Raw genomic sequence first — 14,624 nt, 5'->3', positions numbered from 1 at the left:
TTGCCAGGAAAAATATCCTCTATCATGTAACTTCCCCTACCTGTGTTTGCTACAGAATTTCAAATGGGAGGAGCAAAACTATGTGGTACAGAATGAAATTAACAACTTGGCTTTCTTGGTCAATAACGACAAAATGTCCAAGGTCAGTCGTATTTAAAAGTTACATTTTTCCCATGACTAATTTGTTTTCTGTTATTCACTAAACTTTATCTCCATGTCTCTTGAATACACAGTACACCCATGAGAAGAGGATGAAAAGAAAGGGCGACCGATATTCCATGCAGTCTTCTCTTATTGTGGCTTCCATGAAGAGACTGCTTCCTGTTGGCCTCAGGGTTTCTTTTCCCAATGAACAGAACCTGATCATGTCGTCAAAGAACAGCTTCACTCAGGTTGGTTGGAAATGTAAACGGTACAAACAACAATATTACTTCCATGATTTCTGTTTTTCTATTCAATTGGTTTAGGTAATCTGCAGTTTGGAAGTGAATATCTCAAAAGTAATCTGTAGTACTGAGTCTGTATTTAACATTGACTTCCATAGAAGAAGACTGAAGATGAGATAAGAGAGCAAGTTTTCCATGGACTGATACATCTTCAGAGTCAGGTAAAAACTGGCCCTTGTTTTTTTTTTCATTAATTTTGTGGAGCTTTTTGCTGCATTTAAACACATTTATGTTTTTATTAACCTTTATTTTACCAGGGATGTCCCATTGAGATTAAAAATATCTTTTTCAAGGGAGTCCTGGCCAAGAGGCAGCAAAAGTCACAATGTTACAATATACAAACAACTAATAAAATAAAATGAATGGAAGTTTGAGACATCTGCCTTTGCGTTAAAATTGTAAACTTCAACAAAATCCTGAACATCATATTAATTAGTCTATTTTTCTGTCAGTGCAAATGACAAGAAAACTTGGACTATCCTTTGGGTATAAATGAAGTGTATATACTTCCTACATTCTCCAGACACTCTGAATATTGACATGCCAGAGTGCATGTGACTGTTTGTGAAGGGCAACAAGTGTGCGTAAAATAAATTGAAAACTGCTCGCAGAGCCTGTTTTTTATTATTTTAATCAATGACTCATTGACATCAATGTGACTCATTGACATTCTGTACAAATTATGCATGCCATATTTGTTTGTGTCAGTCAGTGACACATGAATGCTTACTCCCCACGTCTAGGGTGAAAAGAACACAAAGTCAGCTTTGTGATTAGCATAAACAAACATTTTCTGAACAGCGTTTTGATCCTCTTTTTCTCAACACCTTCAGTCATCCTTTGTGAGATCATAGAGAGAAATGAACCAAAGAAATTGGATATGACGCAAGACTTTTTTCTTTGTTTTGATTGTCTTTTGTCGTTGTCATAAACTGTATTTTGCTGGATTAAGAACGTCTCCAACAGCCGTTCTAAAAATGTTTTATTTGAATAATTCAAATACCTGCACCTCTTGTAATTTATTTGTAGGCATCAAACAGCTTGGAGCAGGAACAAACGAGCCAGTCAGCTGCCATCACTGACGCCCAAAGGAATGTAGACAGGATTGTGGGATTAGCTCGTGTTCTTTATTACCTGGACCAGGTGAGATTTAGGAGTACATAAACATTAACATAATATGTGTAGATTTCTATATTTTCCTTACCTAATCTTCCCAAAATTGTTTCACAATGACAAGTAACAACAAAACTCCTTTTGAAGGCGAATCGGACCTGTTTTTTTTTCATATTAAATTTATTTTTTGACATGCCCACAGAATGAAAAGCACAGGTGTGAATAATGAAATCAAAGACGGCTAAATTCCATTTAGCTCCTCCAGTTTCATGGTGCATCTTGGTGTCATAGATTACTGGGAGAGAACAGAGCCATTGGTAATGCTTTAGTCACACGTGTGTCCTACTTTGGCAAGTCTAAATTTCTTCTATTAAAAGGGACTGCTGCTGTGTGATGAGGTGTTAATAACCTTTTTTTTTTATAGGGAAACTGAGAGTCTTCATATAATTTATATGAGTGAATCTTATATCCAGGAAGCATGAATGATGATCGAACGGCATGCATTTGTGGTAAACGTGAAATATGATTTAAAAATGTTATGGTAACAATTTTGTGGTTGTACTAAATAATTTGTGACATATGAGAAATATGTGATCAAACACTTTTTGGACAAATTTTCAAATTAAAAAAAATTAATATAAAATTAACCTACTGTCCATCAAAGAGGATTTTTTGTTCATAACATGTCTTTCCAAATATACAGTATATAGAGGCTGCACTTATGTTGCATTGACTAATTATTTTGTCTATGTTATGTTTATGTTACTCCTGATTATTTGAGCGAGGATGGGTTAGAGTATAAATAACTAAATTAATGCTATTAATAAATTACTATTTATATGAAAATGATGTACATCATCTCTGTTTGGTTGTGACTTCAGGTGGAGCACCCACAGAGAAGTAAAAAACCATCGTGGCACAAAGTCCTGTCCAAACGGAGGAAACGTGCAGTCGTGGCCTGTCTGAGGATGGCTCCTCTCTACAACCTTCCGAGGTACAAACATGTACTCCACTGTATATAGTGTATGTAAATAGTTTGCTCCCGCAAACGTGCCGTTTGATCAATAAAACCTTTAAGAGAAGGCAATCATTGATCTATTGTGTAGGCTGTGTAGTCTTTTGTGGGAGTGGTGTTTATTTTTTTCCACCCTATTAAACTCCTCATACAGTTGATTTTCAAAATAAAGACTGGAAAAAAGGTATTACAATCTGTTTGTTGTAAATGGTCTGTATTTATGCAGTGCTTTTCTCGTCTCGATGACCACTCAAAGCTGCTTTACAACACAGTTTTGCCATTCATTCATTCATTCATTCACTAACACATTCATAGTGTGTGCTTTTTCTATCACGTTTTTTGTACTCATTCACAGCAACGTGGGGTTGTGTCTTGCTTAGCGACACATCAGCATTTAGACTGTTGGAGCTGGGATCTTGTCCTTTCTGAGTGAAAGACCACTGGAAATTGTGGAAATGAGGAAATTCACAAACTCTTTGATTGTTGCCATAAATGTTTCCGGGAGTTATATCTAATATTTGTGGACGAACTAGTTTCTTATTCTCTAAATTCTATATCTCCTCTGCCCACCTCAGTGTTTATTTTTGATTTGGATGTTTGGGCCTTAATTAAAACAGCATTTCAACATTTTCTAACCATTCTGACAAGAAATAGTGATGATGTATCAAAATGTACAGAGCCACTGTACAGGACCACCAATCTATTCTTGTACGTAAGTTGTGGCAGGGGGCATTTTAGTAATGGAGGGCTAATGTAAAACTTAATTAGTGTGTCAGTCACTGTCATATCAGATCCAAAGGAAACACATTCATTAGCATATTTAAAACATGTAGTGGTATGCAGGTGATAAATGAAAATCATTTTAAACATTTGTGTGATGCTGCAGTGTAAACACTCTGCACTCACGCACCACTAGATTTTTTTTAATTGGAGCTTAATGGTGTCCTCCGGTGTTGCCCACTTTTTCAGTCTCATTTGCATTTGTCTTATGCAAATGGAGAAAAACTAAATCTCTTGTTGTCTCCTTGCTGTCCTCCTCAGGCACAGAGCTGTCAACCTTTTCCTCCAAGGCTACAACAAATCCTGGATATCAGCTGAGGACCACAGCTACGAGGAGAAGCTTGTGGAGGATTTAGCTGTGAGTCCATCCATTCATTTTCTACCACTTATACTTTGAGGGTGGACAGATGAGATTGTGGGAGTAAAACCTGAACAGGTCGCCAGCTTATCACGGAGCCAACACACACATGCTAGCCACTGCTTTAGGTACACCTGTACACTACTCTTTCATGCAAAGATCTTTTTAGCCAGTTGCATATGCAGGCCTGGTCAAGACAATCTGTTGAATTTCAAACTGGCATCAGAATGAGAATGAAAAGAAACCATGTGCCATGGTTGAGCTGACGAGCTGGTCTAAGTATTTCAGACACTGCTGCTCTACTGGGATTTGAACTCACCATCTCTGGGGTTTACAGAGAATGTTGTCTAAAAAGTAGAAAATACCCTGTGAACAGCAGAAAAATGCCCTCTTGGAGCCAGAGATCAGAACTGTTCAAGATGGTAGAAAGACAAATGAAATAACAACTCATTACAGCTCAGGTATTCACAGGACCTTATCTGAATGCACAGCATGTCAAACACTGAAGCAGATTGGCTACAGCAGCAGAAGACCACACAAATTGACAAAAAATGCTCTCACAGTTTTTCAATGTGGAGATTTGAGAATGAAAGCATCTTTTTTTTTATAGTCGTAAGTAAATCACTGCCTTGAATAAATCGTTAAGCAGGCTGTCCTTGTGACTTTCTACTTGTGTATCTGCCAATTGTCAAATCTGGTTTGAAAGCCAAATTCTATGTTGGTAAATGTAACTTGATCTTAATGTTTTTACTGGAAGCACACGCTGTTTCGTGCATTTGGATATGCTCAGTGTGTTTTCCGTGTGGAATTCTCTCTTGATGCTGATGATAGTCAGTCGTGTGGTAGTGTTGCAATAAATAATTGATTCAAGACTGAGAAAATAAAATCACAACAATTACGCTATGAGGTCAGCACAAACTGTGACACACTTCCTGGCTCAAACGTCACTTAATGGTGACCCTGTTTGTAGCTGAAATTTCTTTTGTCTTAAATTGATCATTGTGATGGTAAAAGTGTTTGTATTGATCCCCTGTGAGCCTTGCTTTGACTACACCATCCTTTATCCCATCTGTATGGAGTGTTTGCAGAAAATGGTGAATCTATTTTCAGTATAAAAAAAAACATACCTGAATTTATATTCAAAACTCTGCACAGAATATAGCTTTCACTTGATACGTACACACAGAACCTGCAGCGTGCAAAGTCGAGTCAGCAGAGGTTGTGGATGTTGTGCTGTGTGGCATTATTTAAGAGCATGCATTAGTCGCTTACTCTATTTCCGGACCGCAGAGAGGACGAGGAGTGATGGAGCCGTGTGGAGGCAACAGAGGAGAAGAAAGGGAGGTGAAAGAATGTGCCAAACCAATCGATCCCCTTCTACAACTCATTACACTCTTCAGTCGAAGCGCCCTTACAGAAAGCAGGTGCGTGTGTGTGTTCATTAAAGAAGTCACATGCAGTGAAAACCACATTCTGCTTTTATTACCGATCATCAACCATAAAGTCAATATTTAATTGGTCAGAAGGTTCTTTTTATTCAGCCCAACATCTGTGGCAATTGTTTTGCTGGAACCTTCTTTTGAATGTCACCCTGCAGAGATGTGGAGTGGCATACGTAATGCGTTTTTTCTGTTAGATACTTTTTTAAAATGGAAGTTATATTTATTTACAGTATATAACGCTGCATATCCTTATGGTATTCATATACTTTCCTTTTTATTTGTGCATGGGCTGGTTCACCAATCCTATTGAGTTATCACTGTGGTATTGAAATCATATTTTCTCACACAGCATATGTGCCAGGTAAACTCATACATCTACAGCGACATTGAATTAACGGCTCCATACCACTGTAAAGACATTAGGGTGTGTGTGTGTGTGTGCTTGTGTGTGTGCGTGTGTGTGCGTGTGTGTGTGTGGTGTGTGTGTGTGTGTGTGTGTATACTCTCATTCATGCAGTTGCTGCAGACATGTAATCAAATCAGCCAGATTCTTGGTTTGCACTGATGGTGATCAATAACAATGTTCAACGCCGCTGGGCATGGTCACACTAGAGATCCACACATTGGTTTAAGATGTGGTCGTGTGTTCAATTATGCAATCAAGTGGATCACGTTTAAGCACTCTGAAAAGATTAGTTGACGTTCAGCTACATATGTCTCGAAGGCTGAGTCTGCCTATATGTCGTCATACACTGATTTCATTTCATCTGTCTTCCCTGTTCACAGTAACCTTGGAAATGACGGTCTGTATATATCCTACGCTGCTATAATGGCCAAGGTAAAGACATGTGGAATGATCTTGTTTCTGTATTTAAATAAACTTTTGATGTTCTAATTGAAACAAAATAATTTTTTTGTCCTAGTTCAAGCATGACAGGAAACATAATTAACTGTGGCAAAGGTCACTTATATTTGGTTAAAGGCCAAATACCAGCACCAACTGTACAATAACATGAATCTTTGTGTTGCTTTGTTCAGCTGTGTTGTTTTTGCTCGGTAAAACAAAAAATCTTTTAAATAGTAATTTATTATATTTTGACTCTTCACAAATCACAACCCTGCATTTTTAGAGTTGCCACAGAGTGGATGGTGACTGTGAGAAACAGGAGGTGGAAAGCTTTGAAGTAAGTCATGATCCAGAAAAAACATGTTTGATTTCTGTGATGGTATTCAAGTATGACAGACTGAGAAGTGAACTGACCTTTCTCTGGTTCAGGAGAAAGAAATGGAGAAGCAGAAGTTGCTGTACCAGCAGGCCAGGTTGCATCTTCGTGGAGCTTCTGAGATGGTCCTGCAAACTATCAGTGCCAGCAAAGGTAGGAAAGTTCATGACCAGACTGTTGCTTATTTTTATTTTTATTTTTAATTTTATTTTTTTTTTTTTTAGGTTAAATTGTTATTTCTTGCTGCTGCCCTTCCACCATAATTTGTGCTTATTATTTCAATTCAATGCTGTCACATTGTTAATGCTATGATTGTGATTATTTTTAAAATACCATTAGGAGCCATGGGGGCCACAATTGCTCCTACACTGAAGCTGGGCATTGCTCTTCTCAATGGAGGAAATCCCACAGTTCAACAGGTATAAAACTGCAATGGTGTCTTTCAGCATAGGGTCTTCTTTAGGATCCCAAAACAAGTTTTTTTTTAAGGTTTTGATACCATGAAACCCTAGATCACTTGAGAGAAACCAAAGAAAGAATAACATGATTTGAAAATGAAAAAAATATTATTGCAGCGGTAAAATTATATGCATACATACATTTAGGTGTAAAATATGCATGTATAAACATGACAGTAAGTCAATTAGTTTTTGATTAAAGATATGGCTACTAATTCAACATTATTAATATTAAATGAATTATTGGACCCCTTACTTAGAATCTACTTCATCCTTTTTTTCAGTTCCCATAATAATATTTTTGCATAATAGAGGAGTTATTTCCTCAGCATGATCAGTTTTGTCTTATTCCACACGAATTGTTTTCAAATCCAGTGTCTTATGAACTCACAGATGCCTCAGCAAAGCTTGCGGTAATGAAAAAATTAAGCTAATCTCAAATCTTTCGTCGAGATGAGATCTGCCATTGTTGACAGAGCCCGTCTTTGATGCTTTTGTTTGGCAGAAAATGCTGGATTATCTCGGACAGAAGAGAGACGTTGGCTTTTTTCAGAGCATGGCAGGACTCATGCGGTCGTGTAGGTGAGTGAATGAAGGAACATTTAATCTGTCCAGCGTTACAAAGGCTGGCAGACTATAGATACCGATGGACAAAAGTGAGAAGTTTACTTGACCCGAGTGTGCATGCGTGTGTTTTTTTTGTGGTTTTCTTATATCTAGTGTTCTGGATCTAAATGCATTTGAGAGGCAGAACAAAGCAGAAGGATTAGGCATGGCCATGGACGAGCACTCAGGTATTGTATTCATATAGAAATAATGAAACATTCATTTTCTATAAAGCCGTGTCATAGCCGGAGAGCAAGCTGTGAGATCCCTTGTGTTGTATAGTGTCTAAATTCTCACTCTAAATTCCTTTTTTTTTTTGGCCCTCAGTCTTTCATAGTGTTGAATATTATCAACAGCTGTCGCCCCTCACTCCATTGTGACCCAATTTCTCTCTCACTCTCGCTGTCATTCATTTTCTTCTTACCTTCTCTATAGTTATATTCCATTCCTTGCTCTTCATCCTTTTATTTCTTGCCCCTTTATGCAAATCTTTCTCCCAGGAGACAAGGTGATGCCTGACAAAGAGATAACCTGTGACCTATTTCGCTTTCTACAGCTGCTCTGCGAAGGACACAACTCAGGTTATTTGCCCTCTGTGGTTCCCACGTGCACATTGTCATAATATTCACGTGGAAGTTATTAATTACTATGGTATAGAAGGACAGATGTTGTATCAGATACCTAAAGGAATGCTGATGCAGATTTCCACTTCAATTGCACTTTAAACTAATGACAATAATTCAGTTTTTCATACACGATGAAGTACAATAATATATATTTCTTTCAATGTCACATTCATTATGTTTGTAAATGTATTCATGTGTTAGATTTCCAGAATTATTTGAGAACACAGTCTGGCAACAACACCACAGTGAACATCATTATTTCGACTGTGGACTATTTACTGAGAGTGCAGGTGAGACGACAGTGACAGGATTTCCTTTCTCATGCTCCACTAAAACCTGATTTATTCTGTATTGCTTGACAAAACTTAGATTCACACACTCACTTTTTTAATGTATGCTTCCCTGTTACATGACATTCTTACTGATTGGTGCTGTCAGCCTGTTTATTTGAATCATAATAGATTATTATAGACAGCAGAAATGTATTCATGTTGCTAATTTCTCTATTGATAATCTGATGAAATTGTATTATGATTGACGGGGGAATAGATTTTGAATGTAAAATGAGAGCGCAATAAAGCGGTCAGGTGTCGGTTGAAATAATAAAGAGACAGATTCTGACAGTTGATGACGAGACTTCCTATCAGACTTTGCAACAAAAGCAACATAATTTCAGCACTTTCCCTTTCCATTTTTCCAGTTCTACACATTTAAAAGTGTTCTGTGACGGTGTATGAATCAAACTGAACTCAAAAATGATTTCTGAGACCAAGAGGTTTTGGATTCAAGCTTTAAATCGTGTGAACATGTGTTCATCTTGAAGCTAATGAGTGTTTACTTACCCTCAGGAATCCATCAGTGACTTCTACTGGTACTACTCAGGCAAAGATGTGATTGATGAGCATGGCCAGCACAACTTCTCCAAGGCCATTGAAGTATCCAAACAGGTCTTCAACACACTTACTGAGTACATACAGGTCAGGCAACTTTCATTACCTTACTTGCAGTTTTGATTGATTGATCGGAAAAAAAGAGTCATGCTACACATCCTGTTCATAGTTGTCTGAATGTGATATTTTTGAATTAAATCTCCCCCTTAAATTCTACCCACCCTCTCTATCAAAGAACATGTTTTGTAAATATTTTTTTAGTTGCTTCCTTCTTGCCTTGTTCTTTATCTGAGCTGTTTTAAATTGTATTTGCTGCATTATTGATAATCCTCTTTTTTCTGAAGTCAAATCTGTGTTTGCAATGAGCTTTAATATGGATTTCCTCAAACTTTCACACAGTAGCTAAGATTGGGGTTATTTGGCGTCCAAAACATGCTTCACTTTGCATGTATTTTATGTTAGATTTCCCCAGCAGACCTTTGTGGTCCATAAAAACACCAGGAAAGTGTATGTGGCCTTAAGCATGAATACATATGTCTGTACAAATATGTGGACATACTGTGTTGCTGATTACATAACTATGTGTTGGCTCTCCATGCTTGTTTTTTTGTTTAATGAAGCAGCTGACATAATCCATGTGTTCATGCAGGGCCCATGTACTGGCAACCAGCAGAGTCTTGCTCACAGTCGTCTGTGGGATGCTGTTGTGGGATTCCTTCATGTCTTTGCCCACATGCAGATGAAGCTGTCACAGGTATAGCACACGGATCCTGAAAAATAAACTATTTTACTTCATTTTGGTCTAAAATATATATATATATATCTATATATGGATTGTATAATAAGCTACTTTGGTTACATGCAGGATTCAAGGCAAATTGAGCTCCTGAAAGAGCTGATGGATCTACAAAAGGACATGGTTGTATTTTTGCTTTCAATGTTGGAAGGTATGGTTTCTTATTATCCTTCTTTTTGCAATTTGTATTAAGATTTATATATATATATATATATATATATATATACATATATATATATATATATATATATATAGAGGTTAATTCTGTTGCTTGTCTTTCTTCTCTGCAGGTAACGTTGTCAATGGGACAATTGGAAAGCAGATGGTGGACATGTTGGTGGAATCATCAGGCAATGTTGAGATGATCCTCAGGTTTTTCGACATGTTCCTCAAACTTAAAGACTTCATCTCCTCACATGACTTCAGAGAGTATGACCCTGATCAGAAGGGCCAGATATCCAGGAAGGAATTTCAGAAAGCCATGGAGAACTGCAAGCGTTTCTCCCTCACTGAGACCAATTTCCTCCTCTCGTGCACAGAGACTGATAAATGTGAAATTGTAGATTACAAGGCCTTTGTGGATCGCTTTCACGAGCCGGCCAAAGACATCGGCTTCAGCATCGCTGTTCTCCTCACCAATTTATCCGAACACATGCCTAACGACTCACGACTGCGGACTTTCCTGGAGTTAGCAGAGTGCGTCTTGACTTATTTTCAGCCTTACTTAGGACGCATCGAGATCCTGGGCAGCGGGAAGCGCATTGAACGCGTCTACTTTGAAATCAGTGAATCCAGCCGCACACAGTGGGAGAAGCCACAGGTCAAAGAGTCTAAGAGGCAGTTCATTTTCGAGGTCATCAACGAGGGTGGAGAGAAGGAGAAAATGGAGATGTTTGTCAATTTCTGTGAGGACACCATCTTTGAGATGCAGCTTGCATCGCATATATCTGACTCTGACACCAAGGGAGAGAGGTATGCTGGGAAAGAGGCAAACGACAAGATCGTGGTTGAAGATGAGGCAGAAAAAAGGGGAATGTTTTTCATGTCTCAATGGTGGCTACTGCTGACATGTCTTTTTTCTTTGAAAAACCTCAGGTCCTTGATGAGGATGACTATGAAGGACATCCTTTTGTCACTTCTTTGCTTTGTGAGATCAGTTTTTATGGCTCAGGTGCGTTGCGTTTGTGTTGTAATTCGCACAATCTTATATGTTCTATACCTGGTCTTTGTCAACGGTGGCCTCATAGAAGGAGCCAAAGGGATGAGAATATCAGACTTGTTTGGCGGTATCCTTGAGCCAACTCTTGATGAGGTCATGGACGTGCCAAGTGGTGTGAATCGGCTGAGAAAGTACTCGGCCTGTTTCTCCTCCCAGGGAGAATTAAGGGAGATTGGGCAGGTGGCAGCTGTGACCTCCCAGAGGGAGGTGGATGTAATATCAGACATATTCGGCCTGAAAGTGAAGAAGGAGAGAGGTCAGTACAGACTTATGACATCAGACCTCACTGCCAGTCTGAGTGACCTGTTCAACATAAGCTCCAGGACAACTGCTGATCTTTCTCAAAAGCATCAGCAGACGGTATGAATTCCAATATATCCTTGATATGAGATGATGTTTTTTTGAATTAATATTTCTTTGGCACGCTATTGTTCACCCCTTTTTGACTTCAGCATTATTTTCTCAACTGTGCATGATATTGTACTGATTGATATTCCTTTTTTTTTTTTTTTCTTGAATTAGAAGCAGTTTAAGACCAATACGGCCACAGAGGACAAACAAGAAGATGAGAACATTTCTGAACTGGAGAACACAAAGTAAGTCTTGCTTGGTTAGAAAAAAACATTCAAGTTCACTCCATATGAAGATTCACAAGTCAGATTTTATTCAAACCTTTAATTTAATCTGTTTGTGTTTGAACTCATAGCAAAGGGAGCGAATCTGATAAGACAACCAGGAATGAGAAAGTTGAGGCAGGATGGAACGCAAAGAGATCCTCCCATAATTTGAAGGAAGCAGAGAGCCATCATTCTGATCTTAGGGAGATGATAAACACTTGCAACTTGAGCCTGCTGGTAATATTCAAAAACATACACATGCTCCTCATGGTCTTGTGCTGCACACAAATATCAACACAAACTTTGATGACCTGAAAACATATTTTAAATGTTTTTTTCTCCTTTTCCCCCCAGAACTACTTTGCAAGGAATTTTTATAACATGCGTTTACTGGCTCTCTTTGTGGCCTTTGCAATCAACTTCATCCTCCTCTTCTACAAGGTGAGAGTGTGCTATTGAGAGCGCAAGAGTCTCTAAGTTACTAAATGTGCAGTGATATTAAGTTTAAAAAGTTATTAAATACATTGACTGATATAATGTAGTTTTGGTCTGTGTATACTGTGTTTACTGAAGCTGCAGTGTTTAGCTTCAGGTGTTGTTGTTAAAGTTGACTTAAGGGTCAACAACTGTTTATTCCATCAGGCTTTTGAGCAGCAGAATGAACTTTTTCTCTTTTTGTGGGCAGTCTTTTTTTGGTTTTCAGTCATACACCAACGTAAATTGCTGTTGCCTTTTGTTTGGCTTACAATAAAACAAATCACTTCCTGTGTACCAGCATGGTAATGTCACCGGGTGACACGAGATCTAAACACAGCTATAAATGTATCAATGCTTGATTAGCATTATACATTACTATGGTACTTTTTAATGCTGTAGTCTGGGAAATTGTTGAATTACTTTTGGTTGCCACAACAGATTTGTTTGCTTTCTCCCAATCCTTCGTATCTTTCTCTGTCACACCTGTCACTTTTATATCCTTTTATATTTTGCCTTAATTGTTTTTTTTCAGAGTCCCCCTCCAACAAACGGCGCTTAACAAATTTATTGGACCACCTGTCAAAAAAAATGAGAAAACATGAATATTTTTAGTAATCTTTCCAAAAGATGTTTAAAATTAAAAATGTTATTGTTATTCATTTGGCAAATAACAAACTGAATTCATTTTCACACAGAAGTCAGAAATTAACTTTTTTTTCAAGTTTTTTTCTGTTCAGGAATGCAAGTAAACAACTATAATTTAATGTATAATTATAATATAATCTTAATCAAGAAATAAAATATACATATATATAATTTGATTTAAATAGCTTCTGCATACTGGGGTATTAACCATAACAGAAACATAAAAAATATTTATATAATACATTTAGATTAAAACCTTACATTGGTCTAATCCATTTTTTAAAGCACTGTATTTTACCTCAGTCTTGCATCTCTTGGTTTATTACCAAACCTTTCCAACATCCACTATCCCACTCATGAGCTCATCCCTGATCCTGTCCACCCTCATCTCTCCCATTGCGAACCTTCAGCTTCGTCAGCTCCTCCTCCTCCTCCTCCTCCAGCTTCCGATCTCTTCGTTAACGACACTGGCTCCAGACTATATCTCACAGCTGCTCCCTTCTAATGAACAGTGTTTCTATATTTATATTTGTCATTAATTGTACGCTGTATCCTTGAAGAGGTCACTTTGTCTTCTCAGGTAACATCGTTACCTGCATCACAAGAAGAGGACGGAGTGGTCACAGTTGTTTACAGCTCAGGAGAGGACCCCGCTGCTGCTGAAGACAAAACAAAGGGCAGAGATTATTTTGTGCTGGAGGAGAGCAGTGGATACATGGAGCCATCTCTCTGCTTCTTAGCCGTCGCTCACACAATCATCTCCTTCTGTTGTATTATTGGTTATTACTGCCTAAAGGTATATTGGCTTCAAGAGTAATCATGACTGCATTGTACTTTTATTTAATGTCATGTATTGATTCACTTTAATAGCCTTTGACTCATAAAAATAGATCTGATTTTCAGAGGAACATGTGAGACAGGTGATGATGATCCCAGTGGTTTTGAATGACAGGTACCTTTGGTGATTTTCAAACGTGAGAAGGAAGTGGCACGGCGGCTGGAGTTTGATGGACTGTACGTGACAAAACAGCCCCCCGAGGAGGACATCAAGGGACAATGGGACCGACTGGTCATCAATACGCCGTATGTTCATAGTCACATAATTTACTGGGCTGACGTCAAAGTGACATCCAATGAAACATTTTAAAATCTAGGTCAAATATTAGATTACATTTATGAACTTGCTGCTGGTATCTTTTTCATAGTAACACGTGAATTCGTTTATCTTTTCAGATCATTTCCAAGTAATTACTGGGATAAATTTGTGAAAAGAAAGGTAAGGTCTTCGGTAACAGTATACTGTACATCCTATTTTAATCGTGCTCATGCCTATACTGTATGTAATTGTATGCATATTTTACTCTGTGACACTACATTAAGAAGCTATCTGAAGTTTAATGAAGCATTTAATGGCAAGTGTAATTATTCCCCTGTCAGGTGACAATAATGATTTTACTCTCTCCAGAGACGGTGCAACACTTTCAGCTTCCCTGTTCAGATTGTTCCTCGTCTTATGAGGGGAGCTGAAATGTAGACTCTTGTAGCTCCTCTTCTTTCTTTTAAGAAATGTTTCACTGTTTTCTGTGGTGATAATATTTAAATTGACTTAGAGGATTTTTCGAACCACATTTAATTAAAATCTCGGCGAACAAGTAATCAAAATCCTGAAGTGTGCAGATGTTGTCAGCGGAGCATGCCCAGATTTGTGTATCAGAGCAGAATCTCATCAGCCTTAGCTTCCTCGTTCAAAAATACGAAGAAATTAGCACTTGTTTGAAACTTCATCCATCAAAAACGGAAACTTTAAACGGAAACCATCTGTCTCCAACAAAATTAAGGTTGTACCTGTGGTCCTATTCACTTGATTCTAAAACTTTTTGAAGCTGTAATTTTTTTAGCAAACATGCAATTTG

The 14,624-nt window shown here is 37.9% G+C and overlaps 1 protein-coding gene across 1 annotated transcript in view; it reads left to right on the top strand.

The window, feature by feature from the left end:
- The window catches only part of LOC310933859 (ryanodine receptor 2-like), a gene marked incomplete at both ends in the record, with an annotated part of 63,184 nt that overhangs the window by 39,927 nt on the left and 8,633 nt on the right, over window positions 1–14,624 (top strand). Inside the window, 25 exons of the mRNA XM_083897430.1 lie at window positions 56–142; window positions 234–392; window positions 545–607; window positions 1,476–1,589; window positions 2,441–2,553; window positions 3,616–3,712; window positions 5,003–5,136; window positions 5,941–5,992; window positions 6,285–6,338; window positions 6,431–6,530; window positions 6,717–6,796; window positions 7,341–7,417; window positions 7,556–7,629; window positions 7,942–8,022; window positions 8,269–8,357; window positions 8,916–9,044; window positions 9,607–9,711; window positions 9,823–9,904; window positions 10,044–11,332; window positions 11,495–11,568; window positions 11,679–11,826; window positions 11,944–12,030; window positions 13,292–13,507; window positions 13,664–13,794; window positions 13,945–13,987. Coding sequence (XP_083753556.1) covers window positions 56–142; window positions 234–392; window positions 545–607; window positions 1,476–1,589; window positions 2,441–2,553; window positions 3,616–3,712; window positions 5,003–5,136; window positions 5,941–5,992; window positions 6,285–6,338; window positions 6,431–6,530; window positions 6,717–6,796; window positions 7,341–7,417; window positions 7,556–7,629; window positions 7,942–8,022; window positions 8,269–8,357; window positions 8,916–9,044; window positions 9,607–9,711; window positions 9,823–9,904; window positions 10,044–11,332; window positions 11,495–11,568; window positions 11,679–11,826; window positions 11,944–12,030; window positions 13,292–13,507; window positions 13,664–13,794; window positions 13,945–13,987 — 3,678 coding nt within the window. The remainder of the gene's footprint in view (window positions 1–55; window positions 143–233; window positions 393–544; window positions 608–1,475; window positions 1,590–2,440; window positions 2,554–3,615; window positions 3,713–5,002; window positions 5,137–5,940; window positions 5,993–6,284; window positions 6,339–6,430; window positions 6,531–6,716; window positions 6,797–7,340; window positions 7,418–7,555; window positions 7,630–7,941; window positions 8,023–8,268; window positions 8,358–8,915; window positions 9,045–9,606; window positions 9,712–9,822; window positions 9,905–10,043; window positions 11,333–11,494; window positions 11,569–11,678; window positions 11,827–11,943; window positions 12,031–13,291; window positions 13,508–13,663; window positions 13,795–13,944; window positions 13,988–14,624) is intronic.

The sequence above is a fragment of the Microchirus variegatus genome (genome assembly GCF_963457635.1).
Source record: "Microchirus variegatus genome assembly, chromosome: 11".
Taxonomy (NCBI): domain Eukaryota; kingdom Metazoa; phylum Chordata; class Actinopteri; order Pleuronectiformes; family Soleidae; genus Microchirus; species Microchirus variegatus.
Note: the sequence above shows the minus strand (reverse complement) of the source record. Positions and strands in the feature narration are given on the sequence as shown.